The sequence below is a fragment of the Anguilla rostrata genome, chromosome 5 (assembly GCF_018555375.3).
Source record: "Anguilla rostrata isolate EN2019 chromosome 5, ASM1855537v3, whole genome shotgun sequence".
Lineage (NCBI taxonomy): Eukaryota > Metazoa > Chordata > Actinopteri > Anguilliformes > Anguillidae > Anguilla > Anguilla rostrata.
The window spans coordinates 55,855,687-55,874,290 of NC_057937.1; the positions used below are offsets into that span (position 1 = coordinate 55,855,687).

General features: G+C 46.9%; 2 protein-coding genes across 4 annotated transcripts in view; one reads left to right on the forward strand and one right to left on the reverse strand.

The window, feature by feature from the left end:
• piezo1 (piezo type mechanosensitive ion channel component 1 (Er blood group)) overlaps window positions 1-7,430 on the forward strand; it is an 82,319-nt gene extending 74,889 nt beyond the window's left edge. For all 3 annotated transcript variants that reach the window (XM_064337279.1, XM_064337277.1, XM_064337278.1), the window contains 10 exons: window positions 16-230; window positions 509-667; window positions 797-944; window positions 1,109-1,297; window positions 1,816-1,908; window positions 3,119-3,291; window positions 3,680-3,802; window positions 3,901-3,980; window positions 4,481-4,676; window positions 6,186-7,430. In XM_064337279.1, coding sequence (XP_064193349.1) covers window positions 16-230; window positions 509-667; window positions 797-944; window positions 1,109-1,297; window positions 1,816-1,908; window positions 3,119-3,291; window positions 3,680-3,802; window positions 3,901-3,980; window positions 4,481-4,676; window positions 6,186-6,444 — 1,635 coding nt within the window. In that variant the 3' untranslated portion in view covers window positions 6,445-7,430. The remainder of the gene's footprint in view (window positions 1-15; window positions 231-508; window positions 668-796; window positions 945-1,108; window positions 1,298-1,815; window positions 1,909-3,118; window positions 3,292-3,679; window positions 3,803-3,900; window positions 3,981-4,480; window positions 4,677-6,185) is intronic.
• Window positions 7,431-7,537: 107 nt separating this feature from the next.
• On the reverse strand, window positions 7,538-18,492 carry ctu2 (cytosolic thiouridylase subunit 2 homolog (S. pombe)). Its single transcript, XM_064337280.1, has 15 exons — window positions 18,195-18,492; window positions 17,921-17,995; window positions 17,442-17,520; window positions 17,300-17,359; window positions 13,007-13,067; window positions 12,716-12,825; window positions 11,885-12,207; window positions 11,425-11,560; window positions 11,204-11,335; window positions 10,673-10,764; window positions 10,360-10,460; window positions 9,625-9,820; window positions 9,281-9,347; window positions 8,423-8,481; window positions 7,538-7,915 (listed from the first exon to the last, which is right to left on the reverse strand). Exons 1-15 carry the CDS (start codon window positions 18,248-18,250, stop codon window positions 7,849-7,851), a joined length of 1,614 nt encoding a protein of 537 aa, XP_064193350.1. The 5' UTR covers window positions 18,251-18,492; the 3' UTR covers window positions 7,538-7,848.
• Between the last annotated feature and the right edge of the window lie 112 nt (window positions 18,493-18,604).

An 18,604-nucleotide genomic window follows, 5' to 3' on the forward strand; every position in this document is an offset into this window, starting at 1 on the left:
CCACATGGCTTGCAGAAACACTCGGCTGCTGTGGACATCGCCTCCACGCTATCTGACGACCAGGTGCCCGAGGCCTTCCTGGTGATGCTGCTCATCCAGTTCAGCACCATGATCATCGACCGCGCCCTCTACCTGCGCAAGACCGTCCTGGGCAAGCTCTTCTTCCAGGTCGTCCTGGTCTTCGGCATCCACTTCTGGATGTTCTTCATCCTGCCGGCGGTGACTGAGCGGTGAGGATGAGGAGAGGAAAAGTGCGAGGGTGGATGAAGGTGGCGTGGGGGTGGGTGGTGGGGTTTCTTGCTGCATCCACCTTGATGAATGTAAGCTGCATTTTCTGTTCTGTAGGATTTTAGATTTTTTTTGAGAATTTTAAGTTATTGTTCTATTACTGTCTTTCAGTTACCAGTAGCGATTGTTACATCAGCATTAGAATGTTCAGTTATGAAAATTTTTGGTTCAGTTGTTGACCTTTTTTCCTTAAAGCATGCCATTTGACCTGTCTTCTCAGAATGTTCAGTCAGAACCCAGTAGCCCAAATCTGGTACTTCGTCAAGTGCATCTACTTCGCCCTCTCGGCCTATCAGATCCGCTGCGGCTACCCAACCCGCGTCCTGGGTAACTTCCTCACCAAGAAGTACAACCACCTCAACCTCTTCCTCTTCCAAGGGTAAGACGCCCTGCCCGCGTGCACCCTAATGCTGATCCTGTGGGGTAGGAAGTGTTTGGGAGACACACCCGGTAGCTTCAGAGCGATTCCCCTGACTCATGGCTGTGCCTCCTGGACCCTTTCCCCCAGCTTCCGGATGGTTCCATTCTTGGTGGAGCTTCGAGCCGTGATGGACTGGGTCTGGACCGACACCACTCTCTCCCTCTCCGACTGGATGTGCGTGGAGGACATCTACGCCAACATCTTCATCATCAAGTGCAGCCGGGAGACGGAGAAGGTGCGCCCTGCTGCTGCTTCTCGGTCTCTCCTGTGACGCTGCCCTTTGACCTTTGACCTCCGACCCTTCCCTATGAACTTTTCCGCAGTTCTTTCACCTAGAATCCATTTAGCCATCTAGTCATGGCCTTGTTTGCTGAGCAGTTTTTTTTTTGTTTGCTTCAGAAATATCCACAGCCTAGAGGTCAGAAAAAGAAGAAGATTGTGAAGTATGGGATGGGAGGGCTCATCATCTTCTTCCTCATCTGCATCATCTGGTTTCCGCTGTTATTCATCTCATTGGTCAGATCAGTTGTGGGTGTGGTCAACCACCCAGTTGATGTAACAGTTGCGGTCAAGCTGGGGGGTTATGAGGTAAGTCATGGATAATGTGCCCTTGCATTTTGCTTTTTAAAATGTAGTTTCATTATTATTTATGAAATTCATCCATAACTAGGTTTACTATCACTCTACTGCTTGTGTTATTGCACCAGCCTACATCAGAATGCAGCAAGGCTTGGTTAATTCTGTGGAACTGTAAAAATGTGCTAGAAAAAATACATTTTGATTGACAGCGAAACTGAGAGGGAGTGAATGTGTGCATGAGTGTGTGTGTGTGTGTGTGTGTATGTATGTATGTGTGACTTAATGAGTGTGTTAGTGTGTACATGAGTGAGTGTGTTAGTGAGTGTGTATGACTAAGTGTTAGTGAGTGGCTGCCTGTGTTGCTGCATGAGTGTGTTAGTGAGTGAGTAAGCAGATGAATGAGTGAGTGGTCGTCTGAGTGAGTCATTGTGTGATTGAGTGGATATGTGTGTGACTGTGCGCCTGAGTGTGTTAGTGGCTGAGAGCTGACCGGACCTTGAACCCGTCTTTTGGGTTATTGTCCACAGCCCCTGTTCACTATGAGCGTCCAACAGCAGTCAATCCAGCCCTTCACTGAAGAGGAATACGACAGCCTCGCCTCCCAGTTTGCCAATAATGCCGTAAGTACTGACGCAGACTCTCACTGTCACATTGTTCCCAAAAAACAATCAGTTTCAGCCAATATTACAACACATCGCAAATGCCCAATTTACGAGTTAAAAAGATGAGAAAACAAACAAGCCAAACCGACAATCCATAGCAGGATGATGAATCGCATAAAATAATATGAATGATATTAAACTTTATTTATAGCCGTTTTATAGGCAGTGGAGAGATCCGTCCGCTGGCAGAAATACTACAGGGAAAATGTAATAAAGTTTATATGTGTGTGCGCTTTGTCTCTGTCTCTCCACTTTGTGACGAGCAGCTATTAATTTTCCTGCCAGAATAATGCACTTTTTTCCCTCCCCTGTGGAGAGTGAGGAATTTCCTTTAACACTGCAGTGCCAGGAGCTCCAGATCTTATTTATGCATTTATTTTGTACCAGTGGAGTATTGTCCTTCCCTCTCAACTCTGTGGGGTGCGTGTGTGTGTGTGCGTTTGTATGTATGCTTGTGCGTGTCTCTTTGTGTGTGTGTGTGTGTGTGTGTGTGTGCGTGCATGTGTGTCTTTGTGCGTGTGTGTGTGTGTGCGTGCGTGCATGTGTGTCTTTGTGCGTGTGTGTTTGTGTGCGCGTGCTTGTGTGTGCGTGTGTTTGTGTGTGCATGCGCGTGTGCTTGTGTGCATGCGTGTGTGTGTGCGTGTGTGCATGCGTGTGTGTGTGCGTGTGTGTGTGCGTGTGTGCATGTGTGTGTGTGTGTGTACATGTGTGTGTGTGTGTGTGTGCGGTGTGTGTGCGTGTGTGTGTGTGTGTGTGCATGTGTGTGTGTGTGTGTGTAATGTGTGCATGCGTGTGCGTGTGTGTGTGCGTGTGTGTGTGCTGTGTGTGTGTGTGTGTTGTGTGCATGCGTGTGTGTGTGCATGCGCGTGTGCTTGTGTGCATGCGTGTGTGTGCGTGTGTGTGTTTGTGTGCGCGTGCTTGTGTGCGTGTGTTTGTGTGTGCATGCGCGTGTGCTTGTGTGCATGCGTGTGTGTGCGTGTGTGTGTGTGTGCATGCGTGTGTGTGCGTGTGTGTGTGTGTTTGTGTGTGCATGCGCGTGTGCTGGTGTGCATGCGTGTGTGTGTGTGTTTGTGTGTGCATGCGCGTGTGCTGGTGTGCATGCGTGTGTGTGTGTGTGTGTGTGTGTGTGCATGCGTGTGCGTGTGCTTGTGTGTGTGTGTGTACACAGGTGGCGATGCAGTTCATCTCCCTGTACAGTTATGAGGACATCGTGACGGCCCGGATCGAGGGCAGCTCGGGGTCCGTGTGGCGGATCAGCCCACCGAGCCGGCGGAAGGTCATCAAGGAGCTGCTGAGTAACCGCGGCGACATGACGCTGCGCTTACACTGGAACCTCCAGAGGTTTGTGTGTGTGTGTGTGTGTGTGTGTGTGTTTTTGTGTGCCAGAAATGAAGAAGAGAGAAACAACTCAATGCTGATCTGTACAGTTGGCCCTCACTGGAAGTTATTCATTAAACTAATTCAAACAAAATAAAATAAAGCTTTCAAAGCCTTGTTACAGTTCATTTTTTAATTTCTTACTGCCTCTGTAAGCATCTCTACTGATCCTGTGGTGGTTTGTATTACTGTTGCACATTACAATGTTATGTTTGTGCATGTGTGTGTGCGCGTCCGTGCTTGTGAATGTGCGTATGTGCGTGTGCATGCTTCTGAATGTGTGCGTGTGCGTGTGTGTGCGTGTGTGTGTGCGCGCGTGCGTGTGCGTGTGTGTTTGTGTGTCCTTTCTCAGGGACCTGGGGAAAGGGGGCACAGTGGAGTACGCCCTGGACACACACTCCATCGAGCTGGAGCCCGGCAGTCCGGTGCGGGAGGGCCTGGCCGCGCTGCTGGTGGGGAACCGCACCAAGCCGGTGTACGTGGTACCGCCTCTCTGCCCGCCCACCATCACGCTGTCATGGCAACCCCAGCGTCTCTCCCCCTGTGTGACATTCTGTGCCTTCTGACTCGCAGGCTCGTCCCGCACATGTTCCCGAACTTCATCCGGGCCCCGAACGGAGCGGAGGCGAAGCCCATCAGCCAGCTGTACGACGGTGAGGGAGCAGAGCGCGAAAGATCCAGAGTAGATTCATAAGGCCTTTGTAAAGCGTGCATAAGGCCTTTATAGAGCATACGTAAGGACTTAATGAAGCATGCACAAGGCCTTCGTGCCAGCCTGAGTTCCTCAGGATTTCATATGAACGTAGCATGATATTTAGATGAACATTGCATGATATTTAGAGGAACATAGCATGATATTTAGAAGGACATAGCATGATATTTAGAGGGACATAGCATGTTATTTGGATGAGCATAGCATGTTTTATCTGTACAAAACTAGTTAAGCCTGTTGTATCTAAAACTGTGAAGGAGAGAAACCGTGAGGGTGAGGCTGAGAGAGAGATGGACATAGCACACATTTCATTGGGTTTTCTCATCTGAGCAGTGGGAAATTGAGTGAGAGTGAGAGAGGGAGAGGGAAGAGAGAGAGAGAGGCGGGCGGGGAATTTGGGGCGTGGTCCTCACCGTCATCGTTACCCTGTCCCCCCCGCAGGAGACGAGGAGGGCTACGAGAACGTGACCCTGTCCCTGAAGCAGGACCGCGCCCTGGACGGCAGCGGGGTGCAGGAGTGGTGGGACGTCAGCGTGGCCAACTGCAACCGCTCCAGAGAAAGCTGCGGCGACCTGCCCATGGTCATCTTCAGCGACAAAGTCAGCCCCCCCAGCCTGGGCTTTCTGGCCGGATACGGGTACGGGCCGGGAGCCTCGAATGCGGGGGGCTGTCCAGTCTTAATCCGAAAAAGGGCCGCTGTGGGTGCAGGTTTTTTTGTTTCAGCCCATCGCTGATTCTGCTAATTAACTAGTCGTGGTCTTCAATCAAGACCTTGATAAGTAAAAATAAGGTGTCTTAGTGCTGGTAATATGGGCACTGTATTTTCCACTTCAAAAATTTCTCAAGTGAAACAGGATTGAAACTGTCAATGTAAATCAAACATTCAAGCCACATCTCCATTTTGTGAAATTGAATGTCCTCTGTGCCTGCTTTTTCATTAGCGACTTGACAACAGCAGTTTCCAATTTAGTGCAACCTGCCCAATGCCAATGAGCAATGTGCACGATGAAATGAAGTTACTTGACTTCATAAAAATGCAAAACTAAGGTTTTTTTTTTTTTACCAATTCAACAATCTGGGGAAATTAAAAATAGCCGGTTTAAATGCACATTGGAATTAGAAGGAAAACAGAGGTAAATGACTTGCTGAAACCACCGACCTTGGTGAAGGTTAAAAGCGATTGTTTTTAAGCCTCCCAGCTAAATATCCCCCAATATCCCACGTGCTGTGATCTGAGCGTTAATACCATAGAATGAAACCTAGAGTGTCTGATCTGATTGTGAATACCATAGAATGAATCCTAGAGTGACTGACCTGAGTGTAAATACCATAGAATGAAGCCTAGAGTGACTGACCTGAGTGTAAATACCAAAGAATGAAGCCTAGAGTGACTGACCTGAGTGTAAATACCAAAGAATGAAGCCTAGAGCGACTGACCTGAGTGTAAATACCATAGAATGAAGCCTGGAACGACTGACCTATGTGTAAATACCATAGAATGAAGCCTAGAGCGACTGACCTGAGTGTAAATACCATAGAATAAGCCTAGAGTGACTGACCTGAGTGTAAATACCATAGAATGAAGCCTAGAGCGACTGACCTGAGTGTAAATACCATAGAATGAAGCCTAGAGTGACTGACCTGAGTGTAAATACCATAGAATGAAGCCTAGAGTGACTGACCTGAGTGTAAATACCAAAGAATGAAGCCTAGAGCGACTGACCTGAGTGTAAATACCATAGAATGAAGCCTGGAGCGACTGACCTATGTGTAAATACCATAGAATGAAGCCTAGAGCGACTGACCTGAGTGTAAATACCATAGAATGAAGCCTAGAGCGACTGACCTTAGTGTAAATACCATAGAATGAAGCCTGGAGCGACTGACCTGAGTGTAAATACCATAGAATGAAGCCTGGAGTGACTGACCTGAGTGTAAATACCATAGAATGAAGCCTGGAGCGACTGACCTGAGTGTAAATACCATAGAATGAAGCCTGGAGCGACTGGCCTGAGTGTAAATACCATAGAATGAAGCCTGGAGCGACTGACCTGAGTGTAAATACCATAGAATGAAGCCTAGAGTGACTGACCTGAGTGTAAATACCATAGAATGAAGCCTAGAGTGACTGCTCTTTCGCCTGCAGGATCATGGGGCTGTACGTGTCCGTGGTGCTGGTGATCGGGAAGTTCGTGCGGGGCTTCTTCAGCGAGGTCTCGCACTCCATCATGTTCGAGGAGCTGCCGTGCGTGGACCGCATCCTCAAGCTGTGCACCGACATCTTCCTGGTGCGGGAGACCGGGGAGCTGGAGCTGGAGGAGGAGCTCTTCTCCAAGCTCATCTTCCTCTACCGCTCCCCCGAGACCATGATCAAGTGGACCAGGAGCAAAGACTCTGAGGACTAAGAGGAGACCCCAGCCGACTGGCTGCGCCCCCTCTCCCCCCAAGCTCTCATTGGCTGATGGCTCCCAGTGGCTGCTACCCCATGTCTCGGCTGAATGAACTCAAGCAATTGGGTAGGGGCAGGGGGAGGGAGAGGGGGAGAGGGAGGTGACGTTTTGTTGACCGACGCACACGCTGGCTGTTGCGACCGCAGCAGGCTGACCGAATCCGACTGCGGGGCAGACTGCGCTCTTACCCGGGTTCGAGCCCGCGGAGCCCCTTGCCAGTTTGTAAGGAGGCCGGTGTGGACCGGGGCATCCGCTCTCGCCTCTTCGAGGCCCCCCAGTCCGGGTCTCGTTCCCTTTCACCCCACCTATCAGCACTCTCTCGCATGGCGGCCCCAGAAGGTTACCTCAGGGGAGGTAACCCCCCCCCACCCCACCCCCCCACTGCATCGAGTCTGCCAGCTGCCACAAGACTTGGACAAGTACCCAGTGGTTTCTGTGAGGGGACAAAGCGCGATGACAATCCCAAGCAGAACCATGGCTGTTCAGACCGATATGCAGTCCGATGGCGTGGAAGTGGCTTTTTTCTATGTTAATACTGTATCTGGTTACGGGCTTACTTACTGACTGCAGTGAGACGATGACTTGAATTCTTCTGTGAACCATTTCAAAATTATTTTTACAAAGGAAAAAAAAAATCTGCCTTATTTTTCTGAAATCTCTATGTATGGTAGTCGCCACTACAATCACCGATATGCACCCTCACTTCAAATCATCTTTTTTTTTTTGGCTGTACTTTATACAAATTATTTATTTTTACATGCTCTCTAAAGAAATTACAGCCTTGCTGGAATTCCCAAACTGCAGTCGTTTTTAGGCTGTAGAGGAATGCAGACAAAGACATTCTTAAATGTTAATGATTCGGTTCAGACATTGGGTGTACTGTTCATTTGCAAAAAAAAATAAATGACAGTTGGTATTCCTGAGCAGGAAACCACATGTTAGTTTTTATGAGCAACAGCCATTTTGTCTGAAGTATCTCGCCTTGTCTTTTAGGATTCATTTCACTTAATGATGCACTCAAGACTAAAACACACCCACCAACACAGTGTTCTACAAAGTAGCTGGGTCTTTATTAATTCATTTAAAAAGGTAAATTAAATTAACGCCAATAAAACTGTTCCCCGTGAAGTTCGTTCCTTGCCGTTCACAGCCAAAGAGTTTTCTTGAGTTTAAAAAAATCCATTAAAAACCAGCGGTGAAGTTGTGTAGTTTAGCTGAAAAGGCCCCAGAATGACCCAACCTCACTGGGCTTCAGACAGGGCCAGGCCAGGCGCTGTGGGGTAACGGCCATACGCTGATGTGTGGCTGAGATTAGAGGCCTGTGTGCGGCTCGGACGTTCCTCCAGCCTCCTCCGGTCGTCAGCACGTTTCTTCGTCCTCTTCCTCGTCCAGCAGGAACTCGCTGATCTCCTGCTTCATCCGTGACCTGAACAACAACAGACAGCACGATGAACGGTTTCTGTATTTTGTAAATGACCATCAGCTTACAAGATCAAGCACCTCATGTACGCAACACTGGTATTCAAAGAGGTAACAAACCTACAAGGTGCTACTTGACAAAGTTTACCTTAATGCAGACCATAGCTTTGTCTTCTGTTTTTTTAACTAAACAAAGCCTTTGCTAAGCAAAATGCTTGACACAGCTAATTTGCTTGCTGGTAATACTGTAACTATACTAACTGACTCACTTCAGTGTATGGCAGGTTTAAAAATTTTGCTTAGCGAGGCGTTTCGGTTTTGTTTTGAACAGAATCAGTGTTTTGGCGAGGCAAGTGGCTGCAGTTTTGAGTCGAGTCGAATGGTTTTGGGTAAGTTTTTTGTAGTATGTTTTCTCCCAGGGTGAGACAGAAGGAATGGTTTTGTGACGTGCGTTTGAAAGAAAGGAAGAAGAGAAAGGAAGAGGGAGCACAGCTCCGCGTCGCGCGGCGCGCACCTCCTGCTCCTGCGCTCCGCCTCGGAGACGATGTACCGCGGCAGGAAGTCCACGGCGGTCTGCGGAGGGAACACGGGGAACTCAGCGAGCGACACGCCCCGCCCCGCCCCGCCCCGCCGCGCCGCGCCCCGCCCCGCCCCCCACTCCCACACCCAGGGCTGGGGTCCGCCCCGCACTCCCACACCCAGGGCTGGGGTCAGCTCCATTTCAGTCGGGTCAGTTCAGCCAATTAGCCGAAAATGCAATTCACGAATCGAAAAAAAAAAAGCCCGGAATGTTCTGTGAGGAAATTCACAATGAACTGACCGGGCTTCAGTTCATTTCCACAATCGACTGAACTGAAATGGAATTTGAACCCCTCCCCTCCCCCCCCAACCCTGCCCTCACACCCCTCCCGTCTCCCATAGGTACACTTTCACACCCCTCCCCCTCTCCCAAAGGTACACTTTCACAAGTCTCTGGACTAACACCTTTTCTCCCCGGAAGCTCTCAACCTGGAGCTGTCCAGTAATACTGAGTAAATATAAAAAGAGTATCTGACCCTTGCTTTATTGTTCAGTAGTAGCTGTATAAAGACAGTTGAAATTAATGGGAAGGTAATGGATTTCAAAGGCAATCCAAACTGTAAGGACACTTACAGTGGACACTCGGTATGTGGATGTACAACCATATGTTTTTGTTTTTTAATTATTCAGGAGAACAACCCCAGGTGTCTTTTAAGGTGTCACAAGCACAGTGTCTGATAACCAGCTTGCGTTCCTTCAGTCCCAACAGGCCAGCAGACCCTGCACACAGACTTTCCTCTGCAGAATGTGATTGGTGGATTGCCCCTGGAAAGGGGGTGTGGTCTAAACTCACCATGTCTTTGACAGTAAGTCTGCAGCTGTAGCACAGCAGACTCTTCAGGTCTGTAGTGGTGGGGGTCCTGAAAATGATACCACTGCATTAACAGCACGTTCCAACAGGTGTCCACACCACCCCCCTCAAAAAAAAAAGAACAGCATCACACTACCCAATCACATCTCTGACTACCACCACCTCCGGGCCAACCAGCATTAAAGAAAAGTTCACAAACGTTCATTTGTAATTTAAAGAAGGGCTACATATTTGCTATATATATATATTAGTTATACACTTCCTTAGCAGTGCCTTAAACCAGAGGGATCTAATGGAGATTAGGCAGTTCGGCGTTCCAAACTCACCTGGTGGGGGAGCAGCAGCCCCCTCCTCCGGCACCGCAGCCCCCGCCCCCGCCCCCGCCCCCCTCGCCCCCTGAGGAGGAGCAGCACTGCCCGGCTGCGTCGTCCCGCGCCGATGTGCCTGGGAGCGCCCCCCCGGGCACCCGCTTCTGGGACAGCCTCTCCGAGACCAGCGTGGCGTGGAAGGCGGAAGCTTCCTCTGCTCGGCACAGAGAGGGGGAGGGGGAGGTGTCAGCGAGCTCAGAACAGAGCAGGTGCAGCTCAACACCACAGCTGCCCCGATGAAGGCCACAACTATGAATCTGGCACTTTAACTGACCTTCAGTACATGATAAGGACCTTTCAGGCATTTGCTTTTTAAAAAACGAATATCTTATTAATCTAATTGTATGTTATTTTATTGAACACAGCATTCCTGATTTTATTTTCTCCTTCACGTCAACCCCCCCCCCCCTCATTTTCCCTCCCCAGTCCTGAATTAGCAATTGTCCAGTCAGTCTTCCTGGTTCAGGTTTACTCCTGTAAACATGCAGCAATGTGCTAGCCTGCTATCAGACAGAATTGTCAACTCGTCACACTCCATTTCCATGCAGTGGGCAGGATCCAAAGGCCTGGACCCAGGCAAGCAATGTGCTGAATTTCATGAAAATCTTTTTTATTTTATTTTTAATGCTCCCCTATGTGAGAGAACGAAAGCCCAGGCACCTCAGACTGCAGCGGTCCAGCGCTGTTACCCACCTGCTTTAGTGTCCACGGCGCACACGCACAGCAGGCACCTGGCGGAGGTTTCCGAGTCCGCGTTCTGGGACGGACGGGCCGTGCGCAGCTTCTCGCTGGTCCTGGAGCAGAACGCAACGCAACGACATCGGTTACCAGAGCAGCCACACAACCCCAGTACCACACGTCAGCTGCGGCGGAGAGGGGAGGGAACCATCCAAGATTCAAAAAACTTTATTGTCTATCACATAGTGTTAGAAAATTGTCTTAGGTTAGGGGCTCAGAAACAACTGGGCTCAGCCAGTTGACCAGGGGGTAGGAGGTGAGCGGTTACCTGTAGATGGTGCTGACGGTGGAAGGGAAGTCGGCCTGTAGCTTGGTGACAAAGCTCTCCGTCAGCAGCTGGATGCTGGCCTTGTCTGAGGCCTGGGGGGGGGGAGAGAGGCGCACGCCGCCTGGCGTCACAGACAGGCGGAAACACCGCGATCCCGAAAAAACTGAGCCTGCGCAAAGCAGCACACCTGGACAGGCTGAGGGCACCCACACACACCCAGAGCGAAGAGCCTGTGCTCGGCTGGACCTGGGTGGGGCTGGGGCGGGGCGGGGCTGGAGCTGGGTGGGGCTGGGGCGAGACGGGGCAGGGGTGGGGCGGGGCTGGGGCTGGGTGGGGTCGGGGTGGAGCTATTCACACACAACACTAGGCCACCATTACAGGATTTGAGAAAATGGAACAGCGACAATGACGATCAGCATAATGGAAAAGGCTCGATCTCATCACCCCCGGTCCCCTCCCTCCCTCCCGGACGCTCCTCCTGATATACGGGGCTAATTATGAGCATTACCCCCCCGTGTGCGAAGCCCTTACCTTGGTGTCCAGCCCCGGGACGAACACGGACGGGACCCCGAACATCTTGTTGTAGAAGGCGATCTCTTTGGAGGAGTAGTCTCTCATGGGACGGACGATGACGACGTCGCCGTGGCGAGGATCGGAGAACCCCTGGGCACAGAGAAGCGGGCGTGAGGTTGGCATTTTTTTAGGCTTTAAAAAAGAAAGCGGTGTGTGGAAAAGGAGGACCCCCCCCTCACCGTGTCCGTGGCCAGCGTCGCCCCCCTGCCCTGCGCAATATTGCTAAGCAACTTCACCGCCAGCCGAGAGCAGCTGTCCCCCGTCATCACCTTGGTGTAGCCCTGGGTCCTCGCCGTGTGCACCAGGAGGTGATGCCTGACCAAAAATGCCCCAACACCGTTACCCATACAATACATATAAACCGTAAAACTCCCAAAATTGTTACCCAAACATAATACAAAAAACCTCAAAAACTGTTACCCAAAACAATCCATATTTAAATCAACAAACACTGTTACCCAAACAACCCCAATTCAAAACAGGCACTGCAACAGCCTCTGATAACCGAGACAACCTAAACGCACACACAGACAAGCCTGTGCCTGAGCACGAGCTGTCATTCACTCACTCACACACGCATGCATGCACACACACACACAGACACCGATCTAATGGTATAGAAATGATGCCCACCCCTACCTCAGTGTCTGCAGCATGTCCTCTTTAGCAGTCAGAGTCCTCACTGAGGAAAATAATCTCTCCAGGTCCTCACCGTGCCGCACCACTGGCGGGGGTGTCCCGTCTGGGGCATCCCGGGTCTCCAGGCGGGACAGCCGAACCTGGGCATCCCACACGGCGGGGTCCCGCTCCCCGTCCCGCTCCCCGCCCCCCTCGGCTGGAGAGCACGACGCCCTGGCTCTATCGTTCTGGATGAACTGGTCCACGGCTGCTTTGTAGCCACTTTCGGGCCTCTGTGGAGCTGGAGGAACAGCCCCCAGCACTGACGTGGGCAGGTCAAACACCTGGGACAGCCAGAGAAAGCGGAGAGTTATCTTATCCAAAAATGGCCGGTGTGGGTGTAGGTATTTCTTTTAGCCCAACACGAAGACGCCTGATTTGGAGATTGGACACCTCTGACATAGCATTTTATCTCACAGATATTTTTACTATAACACACTGGTACTGGTCAAACTGCAGGGCAGTGTTGCATGTTCACATTTTTTAATGGATTTTTTTATATTAGCACCTCATCTAAAGGAGTGTGTACAACACTCTTTTTTTGTGTTTACAGAATTTGTCCGCAAATACACCTCTGTAGGCTAGAATTTAAATTCCTCCAACTCAGTGCGACAGACACACAGCACTGAAGAATGCATATGGCAGGAACAATAAAAACAGGCTGTTTCTACTGCAGCGGCCATTAAAGTAATGTTGAAGAAAAGGAAATTTATTACACACATTTATGCAAACAGTGTTGTAACATGTACAGAAGTTGATGACAGATTCTCTCTGTCACATTTAACAGCTTACCTGTTCCAGACGGACTATGTGGAAAGGGTAGCCCGTGGCCCTGAATATGGACTCCAGTTGGGCTATCGACCTATCACGTTCCTCCAAGCTCATACCACAAACCCCACCCTCTGTTAAAACGTTAAAAAAAACTCCATCAGCAATGCAGTGGAAATTACAAGAGGAGGCTAAACACAATCTGCTTAGCTGAGCCAGCTTTTATATCCAGTGGACTTATTTCTATTAATTGAAAACAAGCAGTAGTTAAAAAAATAAAAAATAACAAAAAATATCACAGAGCATGGTGATTACCATCTATGTAGATGATTCCTGGAATAAATCTTAACTTCTTTGGTGCATCCTGGCTCAAACCCTGAAAAAAATCAGCACGATCAATTAGTCATTATCATTTTCATTATCGGATATATGACATAGCTTGGAATTGCAATATTTTACCATGCACTGTACTGGCACTCTTCAAGAGAGTGATCTCTTGGCATTAACCACAGGAAATGCTAAAAGCAGCTTCTGATGAGCATCTAATACATTACATTTGGATCTAATGACGGATCTGAAGTAATTAGGGGTCCAAGCAGCGAAGCTGGTGGAACCCTATTGTATCTGTTAGGATTATTATTATTATTATTTTTCTCCGCTAAAAGTGTCTGAGGCTCAGCAACCATAAGTCCTGGAGCAACCAAATTTGGCAGGTGGGTTTCTATGTGCCCCCACTACTCAGGCACTAAAAATCACGTACGTCGGCCAGATGGTGGCGCTATAAAAAAGGGTTTTGCGTACAAGGCCATAACTCCCGCACCATAAGTCCGATCAACACAAAACTTCATCAACATATGCATGTGAAAATGCTCTATGCCTTTGCCATTGGGACCACCTGTGTCCACCATATTGTTAGCCCGCCATTTTGACTTTTTTGTTGGGGTGTGGCAGTTTTCTCCGCTAAAATGTCTGAGGCTCAGCAACCATAAGTTGTAGACCAACCAAATTTGGTAGGTGCGTTCCTGTGGCCCCCCACTACTCAGGCACTAAAAATCACCTATGTCGGCCAGATGGTGGCGCTATAACAAAGGATCATACTTTAAAAGGTCATAACTCCCACACCGTAAGTCAGATCAACACAAAACTTCATCGACTGATGCATCTGAATGTGCTCTACAACTTTCCTATTGGGAGCACCTATGTCCGCCATATGGTTTGCACACCATTTGGACTTTTTCATTAGGTGGGGTGCGGAAAAGCTGGAGCTCCAAATCCAAACGATTACGACATCGAGTAAACTTCTTTACGGCAAGCGACAACCATGGCGACGCTAGTTTTTATCAGTGAAAGCACGGTCTGACACTGCCACCTAGCGTGCATGCTAGGATAGGCGACCAAAAGTTTTTCAGTAAAAGCTTTCTGAGAGGATGAATAATTACTTTTCTTTGGCATGGATCCATTTGAAGACAGTATCGGGTGAGTTCGTTTAGTCTTTGAATCTGTCATTATGCTGAGAAATAGTTAAACCATTTTATTGATAGGTTCTGAGTTTCTGTGCACACGCGCGAAAACACGCTGGTATAATAAAACAATGACGGTAATACATATATAGTCCGCTTCGTTCCGTTGCTACCATAACATAACAGACTATCTTATGTCTACAGCTGCAGTTCTCGCTGCAATTTCAAACATTGAATATTCACAAAAGACGCAATTTATGCTGTACTTTGCCAATGTCTAAATAAATAATACGATACGGTAAAGCTTTGAGAGGATGAATCATTACTTTTCTTTGGCATGGATCCATTTGAAGACGATATCGGATGAGTTCGTTCAGTCTTTAAATCTGTCATTATGGTGAGAAATGGCTAAACCATTGTATTGATAGGTTCTGAGTTTCTGTGCACACGCGCGAAAACACGCTGATATAATGAAACAATGACGGTAGCCTAATACATATATAGTCCGCTTCGTTCCGTTGCTACCATAACATAACGACCTACAGCTGCAGTTTCTCGCTGCAATTACTACTATTGAATATAAACAGAAGACGCAATTTATGCTGTAGTCTGCCAGTGTCTAAATAAATAATACGGTCCATTTGAAGACAATATCGGGTGAGTTCGTTTAGTCTTTAAATCCGTCATTGTGCTGAGAGAAATCGTATTCTCAATTTAATCTCTAAATTGACTGTAGGCTTAGGGTTGTAACTAGGTAGTTGTTCCGTAGGTGACTTAGTCTTAACTCGTCTTAACTATTGCTTGAATGTTTTCATAGACTGCCTTTATTATGCCATGTCATTCTACATTCAATATCTGGGACTAAACTTTGAATAATTATACAATCTTACCACTGGTTTCACGCGTAGAGATGTCCCTTTTGCGATTGAGTGGTCATATATTGTCTTGGACAATCCGTTTGTGATTCCTGTTGCTTACGGCCATGTCGCGGTTTTTAGTACAATTTGGCTTGAATGACAGTTCATTTATTCAGTAGGTGAGAGTATAAGCTTTCTAACGATGTATAACATGTCTGATTTTGCATTTGGAACGGCGTTTTATAGTTCAGCATAACAGAATATTTTCTTATCGCATTCACTTGCGCATTGTGGCGTAGCATAAAAGACGATTCACCTAACTAAACGTTGTCAACGATTTTCATAATTTCTTGTAGAGTACTATTATTACTGAGGACTTCAGGGCTTAGCTAAGCCATTTCTTTGCTGATAGACCTATCTGACATCGTTTTCTGACGCAAAACAGAAGCGGATAGGACTTTGTCATTGATTTTCTGTCTCTATACTAGGCTACTAAACACAGATAAAATGTCATGTTGCTATGTAAGTATTACTGCTCAAAATATTTCGGTTATATACGTTCTTTTCGTTATATACGTTCTTTTTGAAATTGGGTGTCTTTAAATAGGTTAGTGGTATTATATAATGTGGATTTTTCACACTGCAATGTAAGCGTTAGTGTAATAGTTTTTGTGACCCATGGAACAGTGATGACGAGAGTGTTGGAACGTTGCTAAAAATGTGGTGGACGGTTGAAAATTATTTTAGTCCCATCTCCATCCGTCATTAGGCTACGCTGGGAATTAGCTAAACCATTTTTATTGATAGTAATTGAGTTTCTCTGCAAACGCGCGAAAACACGCTGGTATAATAAAACAATGACGGTAAATATAGCCTATATATATAGTCCGCCTCATTCCGTTGTTACCATAATATAACAAACTTTCTTGTGTCTACAGCTGCAGTTTCTCGCTGCAATTACTATTGAATATAAACAAAAGACGCAAATGCTGTAGTCTGCCAATGTCTAAATAAATAATAAGGTATTCTTCGCGCAGCACGCATGCTAGCAGGAATGTCCAGTTGATTTTTCGTTTCGTTTTTTTTAAATGTCGTCTTTATTAGGCTATATGAAATATGTATTATTATCCTATCTGTCTCTGAGGCGCTCTGAAATGTGCATTCTCTGCTAAGTTGAGCAATGGATTGGTATATGTGTCTGACGTAGTGTTGCACAGTACACCGACACTTCAGCACTTTTTCGGTACTTAAAAAAAAAAAAAAAGAAACGGTTCGGTATTAGAATTTTCCGACGTTCGGCAGTTTTGCGTCAAATGTAAAAGCCAGGGACATGTGTCTCCCGCATTACCGATTGAGAGGATGAAAAGTTATGATTTGTCAGAATCTTCGCTAGATGGCAGTAGCAACTAAGGTTGGCAAGTGAGGTGACCTGCGCTTGTGCATTTTTTCGTGGTTGATACAGCGCAAGCTTAGACTCAGTAAACTTCAGTAGCAATAGCTGTTCTAATTTGTAAATATTTTATTATAGGAAGATGCTGTATTGTTATTGAAATGTGCTGTATTTAGATATATTTTAAAGTGAAAGACCTGTTTACAGATAATTTACTTTACAACTGTTTAATTTTTGAAATATATTTAATATAGTTTTCTATGGTTTAGTGCTGTAACACTATAGTCCTATGCTTATTGATATGTTGAACAGGCTTCAACTTAAAGGTTGTTAATAAACCGGGTTTTTAATAAACCGTGAATTCGAAAATGAGGTCATCCCTTGTGGACATTATGTTTCTGATCTATTAAGGTAATTTCAGTATCGTTAGGTACTGAGTATTGAATCAGTATCGTTTCAGTATCAATTATCGTGATACTACACCTGGTATCAGTATCAAAGTCGAAATTTTGGTATCGTGACAACACTAGTGTGACGCCTTTTTTAGTTGCGGCGCAGAAACAGTGCAGCTGTGCATACACGCCGGACCATCTAAGTGTTACGACATAGTAAAGGCCTTTACGGGAAGCGGCCAGGGCACATCCGTGGCGACGTAACTAAGTCATCCGACAGCGTCTCTTAGCACAAAATTGGCCATAAGTCATCAATATTTCATACGATCATCATGATATTCAGTAGATATGTTGGGTGAAGGAATATGATCATGAGGCAGAGCCATTTTATAATCGTTCCATAGGGGGCGCGATGCTGCCAATGCTTGGACCCCTCCCAACGCCGCTTGCGGCTTTAATTTGTGTGTATTTTTTGTATGCACATGTACAAAGAAAAAGAGCAGCACTACCTCTTGGACTTGTGACAGCATGGAGCTGGAGGCTGGTCCCCCAGATACGGCAAGGAGAACCTAAATAAGGAGACACTGGGTGTCAGTGATGAACTGCATACCAACAGTGCAAAAACACACATGCAGGAAGTAGATCTCTCACCTTCTCGCCGGGAAAGATGAGACGGTTCTTGCCCAGCATGGCTCGGAATTTGTGTATGAAGTACTCCTTAAAGCAGCACCTAGAGACAAGGGCGGGGACAGAGGAAACAGTTATGACGCTGTTCGTTAACCGTGTGTGCAAAAAAAGCATGGTTAAGCCATTAAGACATCTCTGCTGCCTTTGAGTTAGAACAATCTGCTGTACATCTGAAAACCCAGCAGCATTCACGAAATGAAAGTCGGGTTACAGCTTGGACGATCATCTCTGGAACAGCACATCGACCCAAGTAAGGTTTACACGTGACTGTTAATGTTACAGTGCTCTCACATTTTCAATCTGATATAAATGTTTAAAAGAAGTTTCCAAAGCGTCAAAGGCTTAAAGCAGCTATTGGTTTTTTCAGATGAATCCTGACAGAAGCTCGGATTGTAGAATAATGGATCTGAACAGCGATTTATTTTTATTTGTTTATGTCATACCTGCAGAAGGCATCGCCAGCCCGGATGATCAACACAGCAGTGCCGTCTTTACATTTTACGCATTTCTGAAACACACTGGGACAGAAACCGATAAGTCATTTAAAAATACTTGTGTGGAGAGACAGGTTAGGTAGTTAGTTCCGCAACAATAATAATGTGCTGTGGTAAACTATTCCTGTTTAATAATTAGTATGTTTCACAACTGATGCAATACTGCATTGGAAAATGACCCCCTAGCGATGTTAGCCTTGGAAAATGGGATAATATTACTTACGTTGGTGCAGTTCTCTTTTCCAGCTGGTCGCTATATTCCTCATCCACTTGACACATTTTCTGTGATGCTAGGCTAGCTAGTTAAAGTACTCAAGTTTTCCCAAGAGATAATCTGAATTTCTTGATGACACAACCTCGTTAGTTAGTGTTACATACAGCGTTAACATATATTTCTAACACAGGTGCATAATTGTGTACTTTTAATGTATTATCCAGACAAGCACTGTAAAATAAGCCGGTTAGCTAGTTGACATGCTGCATTCGGCAGATGATCACTTCTGCTCAGGCGCGTGCAACATCGCTCTTTTTGATGACGTTGCTTCCCACAAAACCACGATTGTGTTTTTTTCTGCAGCCTATGTTGTAGACGAAGTGGGGATATGTACAATACAGGCGACACTTTTACCGCAA